This window comes from Numenius arquata, chromosome 9, assembly GCF_964106895.1.
Source record: "Numenius arquata chromosome 9, bNumArq3.hap1.1, whole genome shotgun sequence".
Classification (NCBI taxonomy): domain Eukaryota; kingdom Metazoa; phylum Chordata; class Aves; order Charadriiformes; family Scolopacidae; genus Numenius; species Numenius arquata.
Window position 1 is genome coordinate 30,534,639 of NC_133584.1, and position 14,493 is coordinate 30,549,131.

At 40.6% G+C, this 14,493-nt stretch overlaps 1 protein-coding gene across 1 annotated transcript in view; it reads left to right on the top strand.

Moving 5' to 3' along the window:
* Positions 1-14,493, top strand: part of COL9A1 (collagen type IX alpha 1 chain) — a 67,244-nt gene that overhangs the window by 13,411 nt on the left and 39,340 nt on the right. Inside the window, exons 6-12 of the mRNA XM_074153017.1 lie at positions 4,620-4,697; positions 5,342-5,362; positions 6,529-6,603; positions 7,162-7,197; positions 7,307-7,369; positions 10,195-10,248; positions 10,869-10,904. Coding sequence (XP_074009118.1) covers positions 4,620-4,697; positions 5,342-5,362; positions 6,529-6,603; positions 7,162-7,197; positions 7,307-7,369; positions 10,195-10,248; positions 10,869-10,904 — 363 coding nt within the window. The remainder of the gene's footprint in view (positions 1-4,619; positions 4,698-5,341; positions 5,363-6,528; positions 6,604-7,161; positions 7,198-7,306; positions 7,370-10,194; positions 10,249-10,868; positions 10,905-14,493) is intronic.

Below are 14,493 nucleotides of genomic sequence, written 5' to 3' on the forward strand. Positions count from 1 at the left end.
CTAATTTATTTCCAGGCGTTGTTAAAGTATATTACTTCCAGTGCTATAATTTTTAAGGGACATAAATTATGTGTTTCCTATTCTTCTTTTTTGCAGTATTCTGTGAGTGCTCTATTTATATTGCAGAATAGGTCAACATGCACTGTCATACATGTCATTTTAAAAGAGATTCTTTATTGCTTGTTGTTACTATGATTGCCTAGCAGAGTAATAGAGTTCCATTAGAAACTACTGTTTGCCTTTGATATCTGTACAAAGAATGGAATGTTTTATGGAGGACAAATTTTTATACAGGTTTACAGCTGCATTTTATCTATTTTTTTTTTTGATAAAAAAGAAAATAGCCCTTTTTATCTAAAAGTAATTCAAATAAACCACTATAAACTCTTAAGCAATAAAAGACATATCATCTCAAAACTGAAAAGGAACTTATTTCCTAAATCACATGTTTGTTATAGAAAGGTAAGGGCATTAATTTCTTACTGCACAAAGATTTAACTGCTGTGAGATGATACAAATTATCTTAGTTTCTGTGATTTCAGAGGCATTACCCTGATTTTTTCATAATAGACACTAAACACTTTGCTAGAAGTGCTCCTTGGTCATTATTTGATTGACATTTAATGCTGCTAACTATTTCAGGGCAGCTACACGGCTAAAAGAAAGCCGCTTATCAATATTTCCTGAACAGGTATTAATGTACACCATAGAACAGATTGTGGCTGCGTATTGTAAAAAGTCATGTCTCAGTGTTTTTTCCCCCTGTGAAATCTCACATTCAGAAGGCTGAGCCTGTGCTATGGAAAGTCAAATAACACCAGAATTCGCTATACTGTTCTAAGGCTATAAAAAAAGATAGAAGAAAAGTGAAGTTCTAGAAACCCATTATGGAGACGCAGGAAAATGGATAAAACATGTTTAAAATAGCTCTAGAATTAGATATGCTTAAATATGTGTAGCTTATTCTTGATCACTTAACAATTGTACAAACAGCTGATAGCAGACTTCCCTTAGAACAAACAGATATCATTGACGAAAAATTGCAGAAAACCTTCATTGGAAAGTTGCTTACCTGAACTGGGCTTCCCCTGAAAGGGATGTATTCTCTTGAGTCATCCGCAAGGCAGCAAGAGCCCAGCGGGGCCCATGGAGACAGTGAACAGAGAGACACAGCTAATTCAATTATATCTGTGCTGACTAAGAAATTAAGATGAAATGGACATCCTGTAGGAATCTTGGAAAACAGATGTCAGAAATATTGGCCTATGGGTCTTAAACACCTATAGGGCTTAAAAGTTTACATTTTAATAACTTTTATTTTATGATTACCCCTGATCTATCTGAAGTTAATTTCTGAGAACTTTGTGCCTGTACTTCATCCTCAGTAAGACTTTGTATTGATATCAATAGAACATCTACATGAGACATCTTCCAAATAGTGTCGTCCTTTAAATCAGCTTAACATAATCAACAAGATCATTGTGAAATACTAGCCAGGGAAAAGGTATCTTGACGCCCAGGTTAGAACATATTTGCCCTTCTCTCACGCCTCCTAAATCAGTGGGAGGCCAATAACACCTTTTACTGTCTTGTCAACAAAAGCGTTTTATTTTTCATTTTAAAAAAAGTCAGACAGGCTTCATCTCAATTTTCACTTTAGATAGCCTCAAAACAGTAACAAAAGCTCTAAGCAAGAAATTTACAGAGAAACCACAGTTTATTTTTTAAAAAAATAATGCTGCCTGACTAAACAACCGTGAACTAAGAAATGTTAAATTAAAACTGATGTTCAAGATATTTCAACTCCTTTTACATTCACATTATGGTACAGTGTTTTGTAAATAAAGCTAGGTGTTTTTTCTGCAGAGAATGCCTGCCTCATTTATTCAGATGTCTTCTGTGTGTTTTAAACTCCTGAGAATACCAGCCCTTGCTGAATGCTCACCACTCAAATACCACCTTGAACAAAACAAAGCGATCGGTTAGCCATTCAGGAGCATTGGAAGAAAACCCAGGAGACACTAAAAGTATTTCCTGACTCAGTGAGTCAAGTTCTCACTGCAGCAAGCAATCATGTCTTATAATCTCATTAATAAATTTATCTCTATTTAAATATTTATTATGTTCAAAGTTGAAAAACTGGGTTCAAACTTAAAAAATGTATATGCATTTGTTAGTAGTATTCTCCTGAGACACAGGTACTGGCACTTGGACAGTCATGCATCAGAGTCTAATGCAACCCAGTAATTAGCATTTTATCACCTAAAATTTTTCTCACCTTAGGATACAGAAGCCAAAACCAGACACATACACACAAAAAGACAAAAAAGAGGCAATGATTATCTACATAAAAAACCCAGAATGTGCCGATGCAGATTTTGGCTGCTGGTAGTAAGTCTTAAAAGTAATTTTTTCAGTGTTTACAGATTTTGTATCATGTCTGAAGTTGAAAGCACAGCTCAAGACTATTAATTCCAGTTACAGTTGTTACTGATCAGCCTTTTTGCATAACGTGTACCCAGATACTTCATTTTAGGCATCCAGTTCCCTCCTCCTGCTCCATGCAGAATGCTCTCTAATGTAGCTATTTTGATTTAAACAGTTTCTCAGCACTATGTAAGAATTGTGATGCAAAAGCAGGCTCATTCAGTGGCATCTGTCTGCCTTTTCCACAATGCTATCTTTTCTTTTTTTTTACCACCTTTTGCCTCATTTACTTCCAAACTTACAGTTTCTGCAGTATGGGAATTATTTCCATGGCCTCGCTCGTTCAGTCTTGTGAATGAGGGAAGTGTTTTAAGGAAAGAAATGTGGAATCACACAACTTCAGGTTACATACAGATTACATTTGTACAGGCAACCTTCCTTAACTATGGTATTTTCCTAACTCCTGAATGAATGACTTTTCAATTTTAATATTGTTTAATATACTTTTAATTTAATATTAAACAGAAAAACTGAAAAAGTAGAAATTCTGTCACTTAAAACCATATCTATTTTAATTTAAATCAGAAATAAACTATTATTTAAATCAGAAATAGACTATAAAATGCTTTAGAGCCGGTTATGGACCTCTTTCCCTCTGCATGGGAACTTCAGAGGTGAATAATGTAGACACTCAGAACTTAGAATCTAGTTGTAAGAAACAAATTATCATATAGGTATCATTTGATCCCATTTTTATGCCTTTTTATGAATCCTCATCTTCAGATTCCAGATACTCTCTTATTTTCATTATTGTATTGCTGCATTGTAGTATTACATTACAGGATGTATTCAGTTCTTTTATATGTATATTATGACATTCAGTTGTCTATTATTAAGGACTGGGAGAGGTTTTAAAAGGAGAACTAGATAAAGGAGGTAGAGAATTGACTCACAGACAGCGGTGTCAGATAAGAGGTAAAAGAAAGGAGGGTACTGCCTCCTGTGCTCTAGTCTCAGCACTCTGGACACTGTGATGACTGCAGAGTAAACAGAAGAGTAAAGAGTAGAGATGTGATAGCGAGGATTTCAGGAGTGGCACCACCGAACTGGTGAAGGTGAAAGCAAAAAAAAAAAAAAAAGCAACAACTTGTAGATATGTGGGTGTCTTGCAGAGATCTTAAAGGACTTCAGACTCAAAGCGTTTATTAGCTCTAGTAGTTGGTATGCAACTAAGTCAATTTAAGGATGGTGGCAGGAGGGGAAAGCATCTCAGAATGACTGCCTTTCGTATCAGTTATGGGCTGGGACTGAAGAGAGCAATGAGATATCCCAGACGGAACACAGAAGGCAACCAGGCAGCACCGAGACATTATCTAGTGGGAGGAATGGTGGCAAGTCACTTTAGCTCAATAGAATAAGAAGAAAGAATCAGAGAAGCAAAGAAATAAAAACTGAAAACCCCGACACTCCCTTCTATTTTTAGCTTCTCAGAAAAATGAAGTCAGTCTTTTCAACACCAGGGCCCTATGTCATAATAAGAAAAAAAGCCCAAAACTTTCTTCCCCCCCAACTCCTCAGCCATCTATAATGAAAAGAAAGGAATAGGAGCCTCTGAATTTTATCATCAAGCTGAGAAATCTCTGGAGAAACCACTCATTGGTGGTTCATAAACCAAGATAATACTATGTGTGATGGGAAGGGAAAACAACCCAAGACTTTAAACCCTAGGTACAATAAATATGCACAATTTAATATGCTTCTGGTACTTAAAATTCCACGTGATGCATTATATATCAATGGATATACCTCTGAAGCTGTATGTTTGACCTATTCAGTAATTTTCGGCAGAGGGTATATTTTTTAATCTATATAGCACATCAAGTGAGTTTCAGTTGCAGCTTCTGAGAAGAGGTTTGCCTTAATCCTGTGTTGTTTTCCAGTGCCAAATACAAATGTTCAAAGCGGATGAAGAAGATGTGAAATGTCACAGATGTATATTACCCAGTCGGGTGTGGGGAAGCCCAGGGTGAAGCCATGCTCTGGACTGAGCTCTCTGATACAGCCGTGGTTATTGTCACTAAATACCTACCGTCCAAACGGCGCCGTTAGCAGACCAGTGTCCCTCCTGTTGCATCCTCCGCCAGCGTGACCCCCCTGACCTGAATTAACGAGATTTTTGTCTCCTCCGCCAGTTCGAAATCCAGTGGATGGTGATTCACTGCGACCCCCTCCGACCCCAGCGCGAAGGCTGCGGCGAGCTGCCGGCCCGGGTGAGCCCCCTGCCCCCGAGTCACAACAGCCCACGGGAGCCTCCTTTTACTCTTTCTGGCCCGAGACGCCTGTTTTTACCATACCTGCCCGGAATTTGGTCCCTTTAGAAATACGCACACCCTACATACCCCCCAAGAGCAGCAGCAGCCTCATTTTAACCCTTCCGTGACTTACTTTTCTCACCCCCCACCCCCATCGCTCTGGGTGCTTGGGCGGCAGGCATCCGAAGGCTCTGCCTCGCAGAGGGATTTTGGCGGCCGCCGCCTCAGCGGGGAGCCTGACGGCGGGGAACCCCTTGCAGGGGCGGTGGGAAGGTGGGGGTCGGTGCCCAAAGGAACAGTAGCAGGGCAAAGGGTTAAGGCGCTGCCTTCTGGCATTCAGTCCTCCCCTCCCCAGCCTTCAGCCTTCCTCCAATCCCCGCGACCCTCCCCAGAGGCGTTCGCCCGCCGCCGTGAGGGGCTGCAGCCGCGGGGCCCACCTTTCGGCCGCCGCCCGCCCCAGCAGCCGCGGGCCGGTCCCTCCATCGCCATGGCCCCAGCCGTGCGGGGCCTCTTGCTGCCGGGGCTTTTCCTGCAGGTTGTTTGCCTCTGTCTGGCTCAAGTAAGTTTATTCCGAGTTTTGACTCTGTGTTTCTCCTCCGCAGATAAGCCAGACGGTAATCGAGGTAAGTGTGAGGGAAGGCGTGGTTCTCCGCGCTGAGGGAAGGGGTGCGGGTGAGGAGGGGCTGGAGGCCGCGCTCTGCCCTGCCCCGGCACCGACCCGCCGGAGGGGTTCCGGCCCCTTTGCCCCCGCAGGAGCTGTAGCCGGCCCTGATGCGCTGCCGGCAGAGGCGAGCTGATTGCAGGGCAGCGGGTGCCGTGAGCGTGTGCCTGTGTAGATGGGACGAGCAGAAAGGGCCTAAAGTTGTGCCAGGAAAGGTTTAGATTGGATATTAGGAAAAATTTCCTCACAGAAGGGGTTATCAAACATTGGAACAGGCTGCCTAGGGAAGTTAAGTCATCATACCTGGAGGTATTTAAAGGACGGGTAGACGTGCTGCCTGAGGACATGGGTTAGCGGTGGACTTGGCAGTGCTAGGTTAACGATTGGACTCGATGATCTTAAAAGTCCCTTCTAACCTAGAAAATTCTACGATTCTGTGGTGCTACCTAGTGGGCATTAAGCAGTCGCCCGGTGACATGGTGGGATTGAGCTCCATCTACAACTACTGTTGGGTGGGTTGTTACTGGGAAGACCGGTGTGAGGAGGAAAGGTGTCCAAAGCAGCAGTGCAGTGGGGAGCAAGGGGCCAAGCTCAGGGCCCCGGGAGGGCGCTGGGCCAGCCTCCTGCTCACAAAGCACCATTGTGGGGCCATGGCCAGAGCTCACTTCGAGGAGAACAGAGCCCCCCATTATAGGGACCGAGACCTGTAAAAGCCTTTCCCTCAGTTTCCACAGGCTGGTGGCGCCTCCCGCCTCCCCCTGGGGACCCTGGTGCTTTGAGAATGTGCCTCTGTAGATGCTAAGGTAATCCTGAGGAAACAGGGGAAACCGCCGGGCCTGGCAGTGAAGCAGGGAAAGGGTTGTCTTAAATTTTCTTCTTAGGAAGACTGTCTCCTTTGTGTTGGCTGAATGAGTAATTATAATAGCTTAGTACATTTCAGTGTTTGATTTGCAAAGATCACTCGAAATTTCTGCCACCCTGTCATTGCCATTTGCTGTTCAGATCCCGCTGGGTCAGGGACTTGAGCCCCCCACACCTAGCCCTCATTGTGCTGGTCCCCCCCAACTGGCCCTGGGAGGTTTGCCAGGATCTAATTGCTCCTTTTTTTTTTTTTTTTTTCTTTGTCAGAGAGGTCTCCCTGGTCCACCAGGTCCCCCGGGTCCACCAGGGCCACCAGGAGTTCCTGGTATTGATGGCATAGATGTAAGTGTTTCTCATGCCCTGCCTAGGGAACAGAAAAATATTTCGAGGTGTACTTGCATTGACCTCACTGTCAGTATTTGACCTGGAGGAGTTTGAATTTTGCTGCAGATCCACATAGGAATTGATAGGTCTTGTATTTTGTAGCAGGCTGGGGTGGGGGGAGAAGGTAACCTTTCAGATTACCTCTGTTATGGAAAATACAAGATTATTTTATGTAATCAGCATTATATGCTATGATTGTTTGCCTGTAATGGGATGGAGGGGATTTATAATTCTAATCTCAAAAGGGATTACGTAGTTTCACTCATAGTTAAGCACGACAAGGATTTGTGGCGTTATTCCTGATAGGAGTGACTATGTATTTTCCCCCAGTTCCCGTCAGAAGTTTCTGTTATTATTTCTGTCTATAATAGAGAACATGTGGGTTTAATAATAATTTCCTACAATAAAAATCAGTTTGGGATTACTCCTGATAATCTGCAAATCAGTGCTTTTCACAAGGGACCATAAAAGGTCATTGTAGCTCTGACTAATACCATCCTTTGCATATCTTGTTAGGGGGAGAGAGGTCCGAATGGCCCCCCTGGTCCACCGGTAAGTGATTTCAGCTACTTTGCATTCGCCCCTGCGAGAGAAGAGGTTTTAAGTTTTGTTTCTGCTTCCGTCTCTGAAACATGCTTAACTGTCTGTGTGAATCCTGAAGGGTCCAGATGGGGATGCAGGCAAACCAGGATCCGCTGGCCTGCCTGGAGAGCCAGGAGCTGATGTGAGTACACACTTGATTTTCTGGAATTTCCTCTCTCTCTTTTTTTTTTTTTTTTTTTTTTAGGAAAAACACTTGGTTTTAGTCTATTTCTGGAGAAGCATAACCTCCTTTTGAGGTCTCTGGCTTCCTTGCAGCTGCCAGTGAGTGCCAGTGGCACACATGGGGGAGCGGCAGTTTTCTCCAAGCTGGAAGATGCTCTTTTGGTGCCAGCTGAAGAAAAGAACAAGGGCTGTCTGATGCTGCCACCCCTGCTCTGGAGAGGACAGTGTCCTCTGGAAGCAGCCTCAGGGAGCCTGGCAGTGCAGGAAAGCCAAGAGGGGGGACCCAAGCACAGGCCTGGGCGGGAGGGTCTGTGGTGGCCGAGGGCACGGGGAGGGGGCTGTGAGGTGGCTGGTAGGGGGTATTTCCTGCCCAAAGTGGGTGTGTGGTGGGGTTGTGTTTAGTAATTGTATGTCTCATTCCCTAAAACAGAGAAAATAGGAAGAGAAAAAAGATCAGATCAGCCTCATATGCCTGACATTACACTGAAGTGTTATTAAAAACATAGTTATTACTGAGTCCAGCTCTGGAGCCCTCAGAACAGGAAGGACATGGATCTGTTGGAGCAGGTCCAGAGGAGGCCACAAAAATGATCAAAGAGCTGAAGCACCTCTCCTATGAAGACAGGCTGAGAGAGTTGGAGTTGTTCAGCCTGGAGAAGAGAAGGCTCTGGGGAAACCTTAAAGTGGCCTTCCAATACCTAAAGGGGGCCTACAGGAAAGATGGGGGAAAACTTTAGCAGGGCCTTTTACAATAGCACAAGGGGTAATGGCTTTAAACTAAAAAAGGGAAGGTTTAGACTAGATATAAGGAAGAAATTTTTTACAATGAGGGTGGCAGAACACTGGAACAGGTTGCCCAGAGAGGTGGTTGATGCTCCATCCCTGGAAACGTTCAAGGTCAGGTTGGATGGGCTCTGAGCAACCTGATCTAGTTGAAGATGTCCCTGCTCATTTCAGGGGAGGTTGGACTAGATGGCCTCTAAAGATTCCTTCCGATCTGTGTTCTATGATTCTAAAAAAACTGTTCTATGATTCTAAAAAAACTCCAGCAACCTCCCAGACTTCAGCCACTGCAGAGCCTGTACCTGCTGATGTATCTTCCTTTCTCTGTGAAAAATAATATAGAAGAATAAAGTTTCAACATCATCTAGTGTTGGTGGCCTGTTAGGTTGTATCTCTGGAATAAATTACTGGCAATAAAAACACCTTCATACATTTTTGGAAAGCTCTTTATATTTCTCTTGAGAACAGTGTTTGAAAGCATTTCTTGGTATGAAGCAAGTTTGTTACATTAGTACTTAGATCTTATGCACGACACAGGAGATAGGCAAGTTTATGTTTAATTTACATAAATGGTAGAATACTTTTTGTCATTTAAAACGTAAAAAATAAAGATTATATTCAACAAACCCATATATTAGAGAATTTTGCAAATTTTGGAAATGAAAAATCCTAATATTTATTGAAGATTCCAATACTGTTAGAGATTAATTTTTAATGTGCTTTTGAAAAGAGACTTAGTGGACATGGAGCTGAAAAAGTCTTTAGTTAAACTGTTCAGATTTCAAATCTGTAAGAGGAAATGGGCTTGATGTGAGTTACATCTTGTGCCATTTCATTTTCTCCTGAAAACAATACAGGACCAAAACCCATTTGTACATGTCAAAAACCCATAAGCAGATCTTTAAAAATCATTGCCTCTTATAATTTTCACTTAAGGCATGGTTTTGTGTCCTTCCCAGAATTCATGATAATACAATCAGGCCAAACAGAACGTTTTAAACTCAGCTCAGCTTTTGACATTTGTTTGCACTTGCACATTCCCTCATACTAGTGAATGAGTGACACTGTAATTCTCGATTACAGACTACTGCATTCTCAGATGGCAAACCTCTTTTGTTCTCACTTGGAGACAAAACATGGGACCTTTTTGTCCTTCCACTGTGTATTCAACTTTTAATTGGGGTTTTAGATTTATAATACCTTCTTCCATGTTTAATTGGTGAGGCAGTTCTGACTTTTTAAATCTTGTTTTTCTTTCACAGACTATTTCAGTATCAGGTTTAATAGACTGAGTGAAGATACTGTGCAGTAATTGCCTGTAATGATCATGTAAGCTTTTGAAAGCAAATTATCAGAGAAAACGTCCTTTTGGGTGAACACTGAATTGCTGGAAGTGTACTAAAAAAGAAAAGTATTGGACAACTGTAAAAGCAAGGCTTTTCTTATGGATATCTGGAATTTTCTAAGCCATATAAGCTGGTTAAAATTTTGGGAACAAAAGAAAACAAAAGAACTCCAAATGTATTCATAGTTATAATACAATGATTGCTTTTTAATTTTAGCCAGATAGACAAGTGTGGTTCAAAGACTAATCTCAAATCTAGCCTGGAGGCTTTGTTGATTTATTTTGTTTTGGTCAATGAATGATTTATTTGACATGGAAAATACTGACCTTTGTTGTCTTTAACCTGAGCCGTGAACTAGATTCATCAATCTCCCATTGAGAGGATATAAGATCCTGTGAGATCATGTGCTTAGTTTAATTGTGATTTTACTGAATAATTTTTGAACGACACATACCACACTGGTGTTTGTTATCAGAAGCTAGTACTTTGATCTTCGGCAGTTCTATCTGTGTGTGTAAACAGGCATTTGAATTATAGTTCTCCTGCAGTAACTTATCTCATTTAATAGCTTCATTATTCTATGTTTCAGAATGTTCTCTTCTCTGATTAAGAAAACAATGTAACCTTTGCATTAACGTGTACATTACTTCCAAAGGGATTCACAGGACCTGATGGCTCTCGTGGAGTCACAGGACCAAAAGGACAGAAGGTAAGAACAAAATTATGCATGAAATTATGTTTGGGTTTTTTTTGGTTTTTGTGTTTTTTTATTTTTTTATTTTTTGGTGTTAAGCAGGATTAATGAGATGCTGCAGCCTTTCTTAAAATATAAAAACATCTAAACATCTGTAGAATACAGACCCATTGGGCCCTTTTCACACAGTACAAAGCAATTTCCATTCCCCCAGTCCGCAGTAAGGAGTGGTAGCATTACATTGATGACATTAAGGTTGAGCATCTTCAGTAGTGGTGAGGCTTTTTGCATCTTATTGTACTGTAATTATGTCATAGTAGTATGCAGTTGGAATCAGAACAGTGAAACCTGACTTTGTCAGCAATCTGCCAAATGAAATGTACATCAGAGTGACCAGCATTATTTGAGTTAGGTTTTTTGGGGGAAAAAAGGCCTGAGGCTATATCTTTTTAATACTGAAAAAGTTTTTCCTTTCTACCAAGTCTCATTGAAACCGGCATAGCATTAATGACGTGAATAATACTTGCAGAATATATCCGCTAAATGATACCCTCCAAAAGATGAGAGCATCTTCCAGTATGTTTACAAAACTTTATGCTAATACCTCTTGAAAAACTCAATTTTTATCTTTAAAGGGTGAGCCAGGACTGCCAGGTGCTCGTGGACTTCCGGTAAGTAATACATTTAGTATATGAAGAGGCTTTTTAGACCTTCAGTATCAATATGAAGGATTCTTACCATTAAAGGTAGAGAGGAAAAGTCAGAAACTATTTCTGAGGTTTCAAAGAACACATAAGATATTAAAGTAGTACGTTAAGCAACCTTTTCGTCTTTATATCAAAGTGTGCAGATATTACTGAAAGGACATGTTTGATTTGTACGTGTGATGTGATTGCAACTTCTGGATGTATAGGGATGGAAAATGCTGTAGAGACAGGAATGCCCATGTTTTATTTGCATAAATTAGTCTACAGTTACTCCTGTTTCAGTTTTACTACAGTTTCAGCTGCTTGCCATGTGTTTAGATGGGATAACTGAAGTGTAAATGCTGTATGGGACTTCTTGTGCTGTTCCTGTGTGAGAACAAAAAAAAATGTGCCAAATGACACGCAAAGATTACTGTTCCAATTGGTATGTAGATGGATTTAACATTTGTCTTTGGGTGCTGAAAATAATTGCGAATTTTAGGAATTTTACAGGGTTGAAGAAATGAACGATAGATGGCATGTAGATACTTAGATTATATAGGAAACCGGTAAAAATCTCAAGGAAAATGAATAATGGAACAAGATGGCTGGCATGATAGGGCTGCATATGATTAACATTAAATTAAAAATTAGATTCTTTTTGGAGAAATTTATGGAATTACATAGAAGAGTCATTGTATTCTGGTATAGCACACCTTGATGTGAAATTCTGTATCTTTGACCAAATCTTTGTATTTTTAACCCTGACCCATTAACTTCCATTAAATGTATATTAAACTATAATTTTGATACTTGGCCAGAGAGGACATTATAATGTTACTCTTCAAGATGTTACACTCTAGACATGTTCAAGCCTAAGACGAGTCACTCTATGTGAACATTTGCATTTAATTTTCATGGATGATGTTTCCTACCTGAAAATCTGGAAAATAGGTAATATTTTTCTAATGGCTGGTCAATCTATAGACTCATTATGTGAACTATATTTAGTCACAGAAAATAGCAGAACTGAGGTACCCTCTAGGTAGACTGAAAGGCCTACATTTTTCTGTTAGGGGCTTGAAGGCTTTATTTTAATTTTTTGTGGTCAAGTAGATGGGAATGTTATTTCTAGGTCATTTGCATTGTAAAATGTGTATCTGAAATGAAGACGTAGCTTAACTCTTGTCAGTTATGTTACTTGGTTGATACAGGAAAAAGTGTATATGAAAAGAACTACTATGGGAGAGGAAAAAAAGGGGGAATTAAAAATGAATTACTGAAATACTAGGTTAAAATACTGTAGTATTTTAGCCTGTCAACTGAAATAAAAGCTGACTTGGGGAAAATATACATGATTTTACCTCACCATTAACAGACTAATGTGAGAATGAATAATTTAAGAGCCTTCAGAAAAAGTAGGTATATAAAATATACATAAAGAGGGTTAATCTCAACTTAGAAGTGGAGATGTTACTATGGGAAAGCAGCGTACTGGACCAATTTGTCAAGGTAGAATGCTGATTCCATTCAGAGCAGCACTTAACTGCTTTTGTGACTGTATTTTGATACTGTAAAAGCAATAAATCTGGTAAGATTTTGGACCATTGTTCAAAGCTTGGTGATTTTTTTGTTTGTCCTAAGACTTGCAGTCTTAAAGGTGACAACACTTCAGTGAACCTCGATAGGACTTGTCATTGGAATTGTTCTGCCTCTGCTTAATAAGCAACTGAACCTTGTATTCAAAGGTGAATCTGCAGGAATATTTATAATGAGGAAATGAGAATTCTTAGTTATTTAAAGGTAAAGAAAAGATGGATATACTTACTCACTTCCTGTCATTACCCTTGTAATTATTAAGGTTAAGATTAATCCTTAAACCTCACATTTTTGTAAGAAGCCTAGTGTTTGATTTTGTAGCTCTGTGGTTGTTAACCCATACATGCTGAATCCATATGGAAAGATTAACGCTCAAAATAAATCTCTTGGGGAAATTCCATTTATACAGGCTTTCCTTTAGATGAATGATATTAAGCTGGTGAAGAAATAGAACAGTTAGTGAAAGCTTCTCAAATGACCAACACCGGTCATCTCACCTTTAGGGAGATTAAATGTAGAGTTTAAACCTAGTAATAATAGTAACCTAGTTTAAACCTAATAATAATAAAAAAAAAAAAAAACCCAAAAAATGGTAGAAGTGATAGTGCTGGAGTGTGATGGTTCTAATTCTCAGATTCAGAGACTTTTTGAGAAGCTCTTACTACAAACATGAAGTAATGGGGCTGTTTAAACTTTCCAGGTCTTTGGTTTGATCCATGAGACCTAGTTTACTAGAAACATAATGAGTCGCTCAAATGACTGATTTACAAAATTAATTCAAGTAATTTACCACCAAAAATGCTGATGTCTCTAATCTGGCCCTGGTAAATGGACCTGTGGCTGCTACATTCAGTACAAGTTTTGCACTCTTCAGTCCATTCTCTTTCAGTTAAGTTCCCTTTAACTTTTCTATTAGCTGATATATTACTAGTGCTTTACAGATCTGACATATGGGTAGGATTGAGTGTATTTAGTGATAGAGAAATCAATATTTTAAGGTCAACTAAAGCACAGCTTCCAGCACAGGGTGCGCATACAAACACTGGTATGTGACTCTTTGTGGTGGATGGCGGCAGGTCCACATTGATGATGTGGAGCTACTTACCACCTGTGGAGGGTGAGTGTTTCTGAAGCAGTTGATTTACACTGCCCAATGCCCATACACTCCTTGTGCTCCGTGGAATAGATAAGCACCTTTAAAGCAGGCAGCAGGCATCTGGGGAGGTAAGGCTGCAGTCCTAGGCTGCATGAAGAGGCTTCCTCTTTAGGACACAGGCAGAGGCAGGAACTTGAGTGGCTGGTTGGGATCGTTAACTGCTCTATGTAGGTCCTTACTGGTTGGTTGCCCTGGAGCTCTCAACTCTGGAACTTGGTCTGCTTGCAGAGAGTTCATGGCCAGAAGGATGGAGTAGCTGGGGGAGGAGGAGGCATGGATTGCTGGGGGACAGCCCTTGCTTCCAGGAGTCCTAATTAGGAGGGTGAGAAGGTGCAACGGAAGGGGTGAAGTGGGGTACTGGTTTCTCCTAGGCCTGTGTGTGGGCTGGACACAGTAACTGTAGGTGCTTCTTTTAGTATCGTATCACTGACTTTCCCTGCCACTGTTAGGGGTGGATTAGGAAGGGGGATACTTCAGTGAGAACCTGCAAGTTTCCTTCTTTCAGAGGCAGGTGATATTAAAATAACAGATATGTGATGCAGTAAAAGTTTGATTTGTATAGTCAAATATAGGCATGTATAGTATAATGAATTGCAGCAAGGGAGTATTAAGTAATAGCAAAGGAATTATGTAGGTTATTCAAGATGAAAAAGTTTACTTTCTGCCATGTATTAAATGGTTAAAATGGAATGACTCTGATAAATGCTTTAAATTTTCCCTTTCTTATAATAAGTTTTCTAAAGACAACCTTGCAGATACAGTCCTGGTATGATATCCTGTGGCTTTTAAACTCCACTCAGCCCAGGCACTTTATTACAT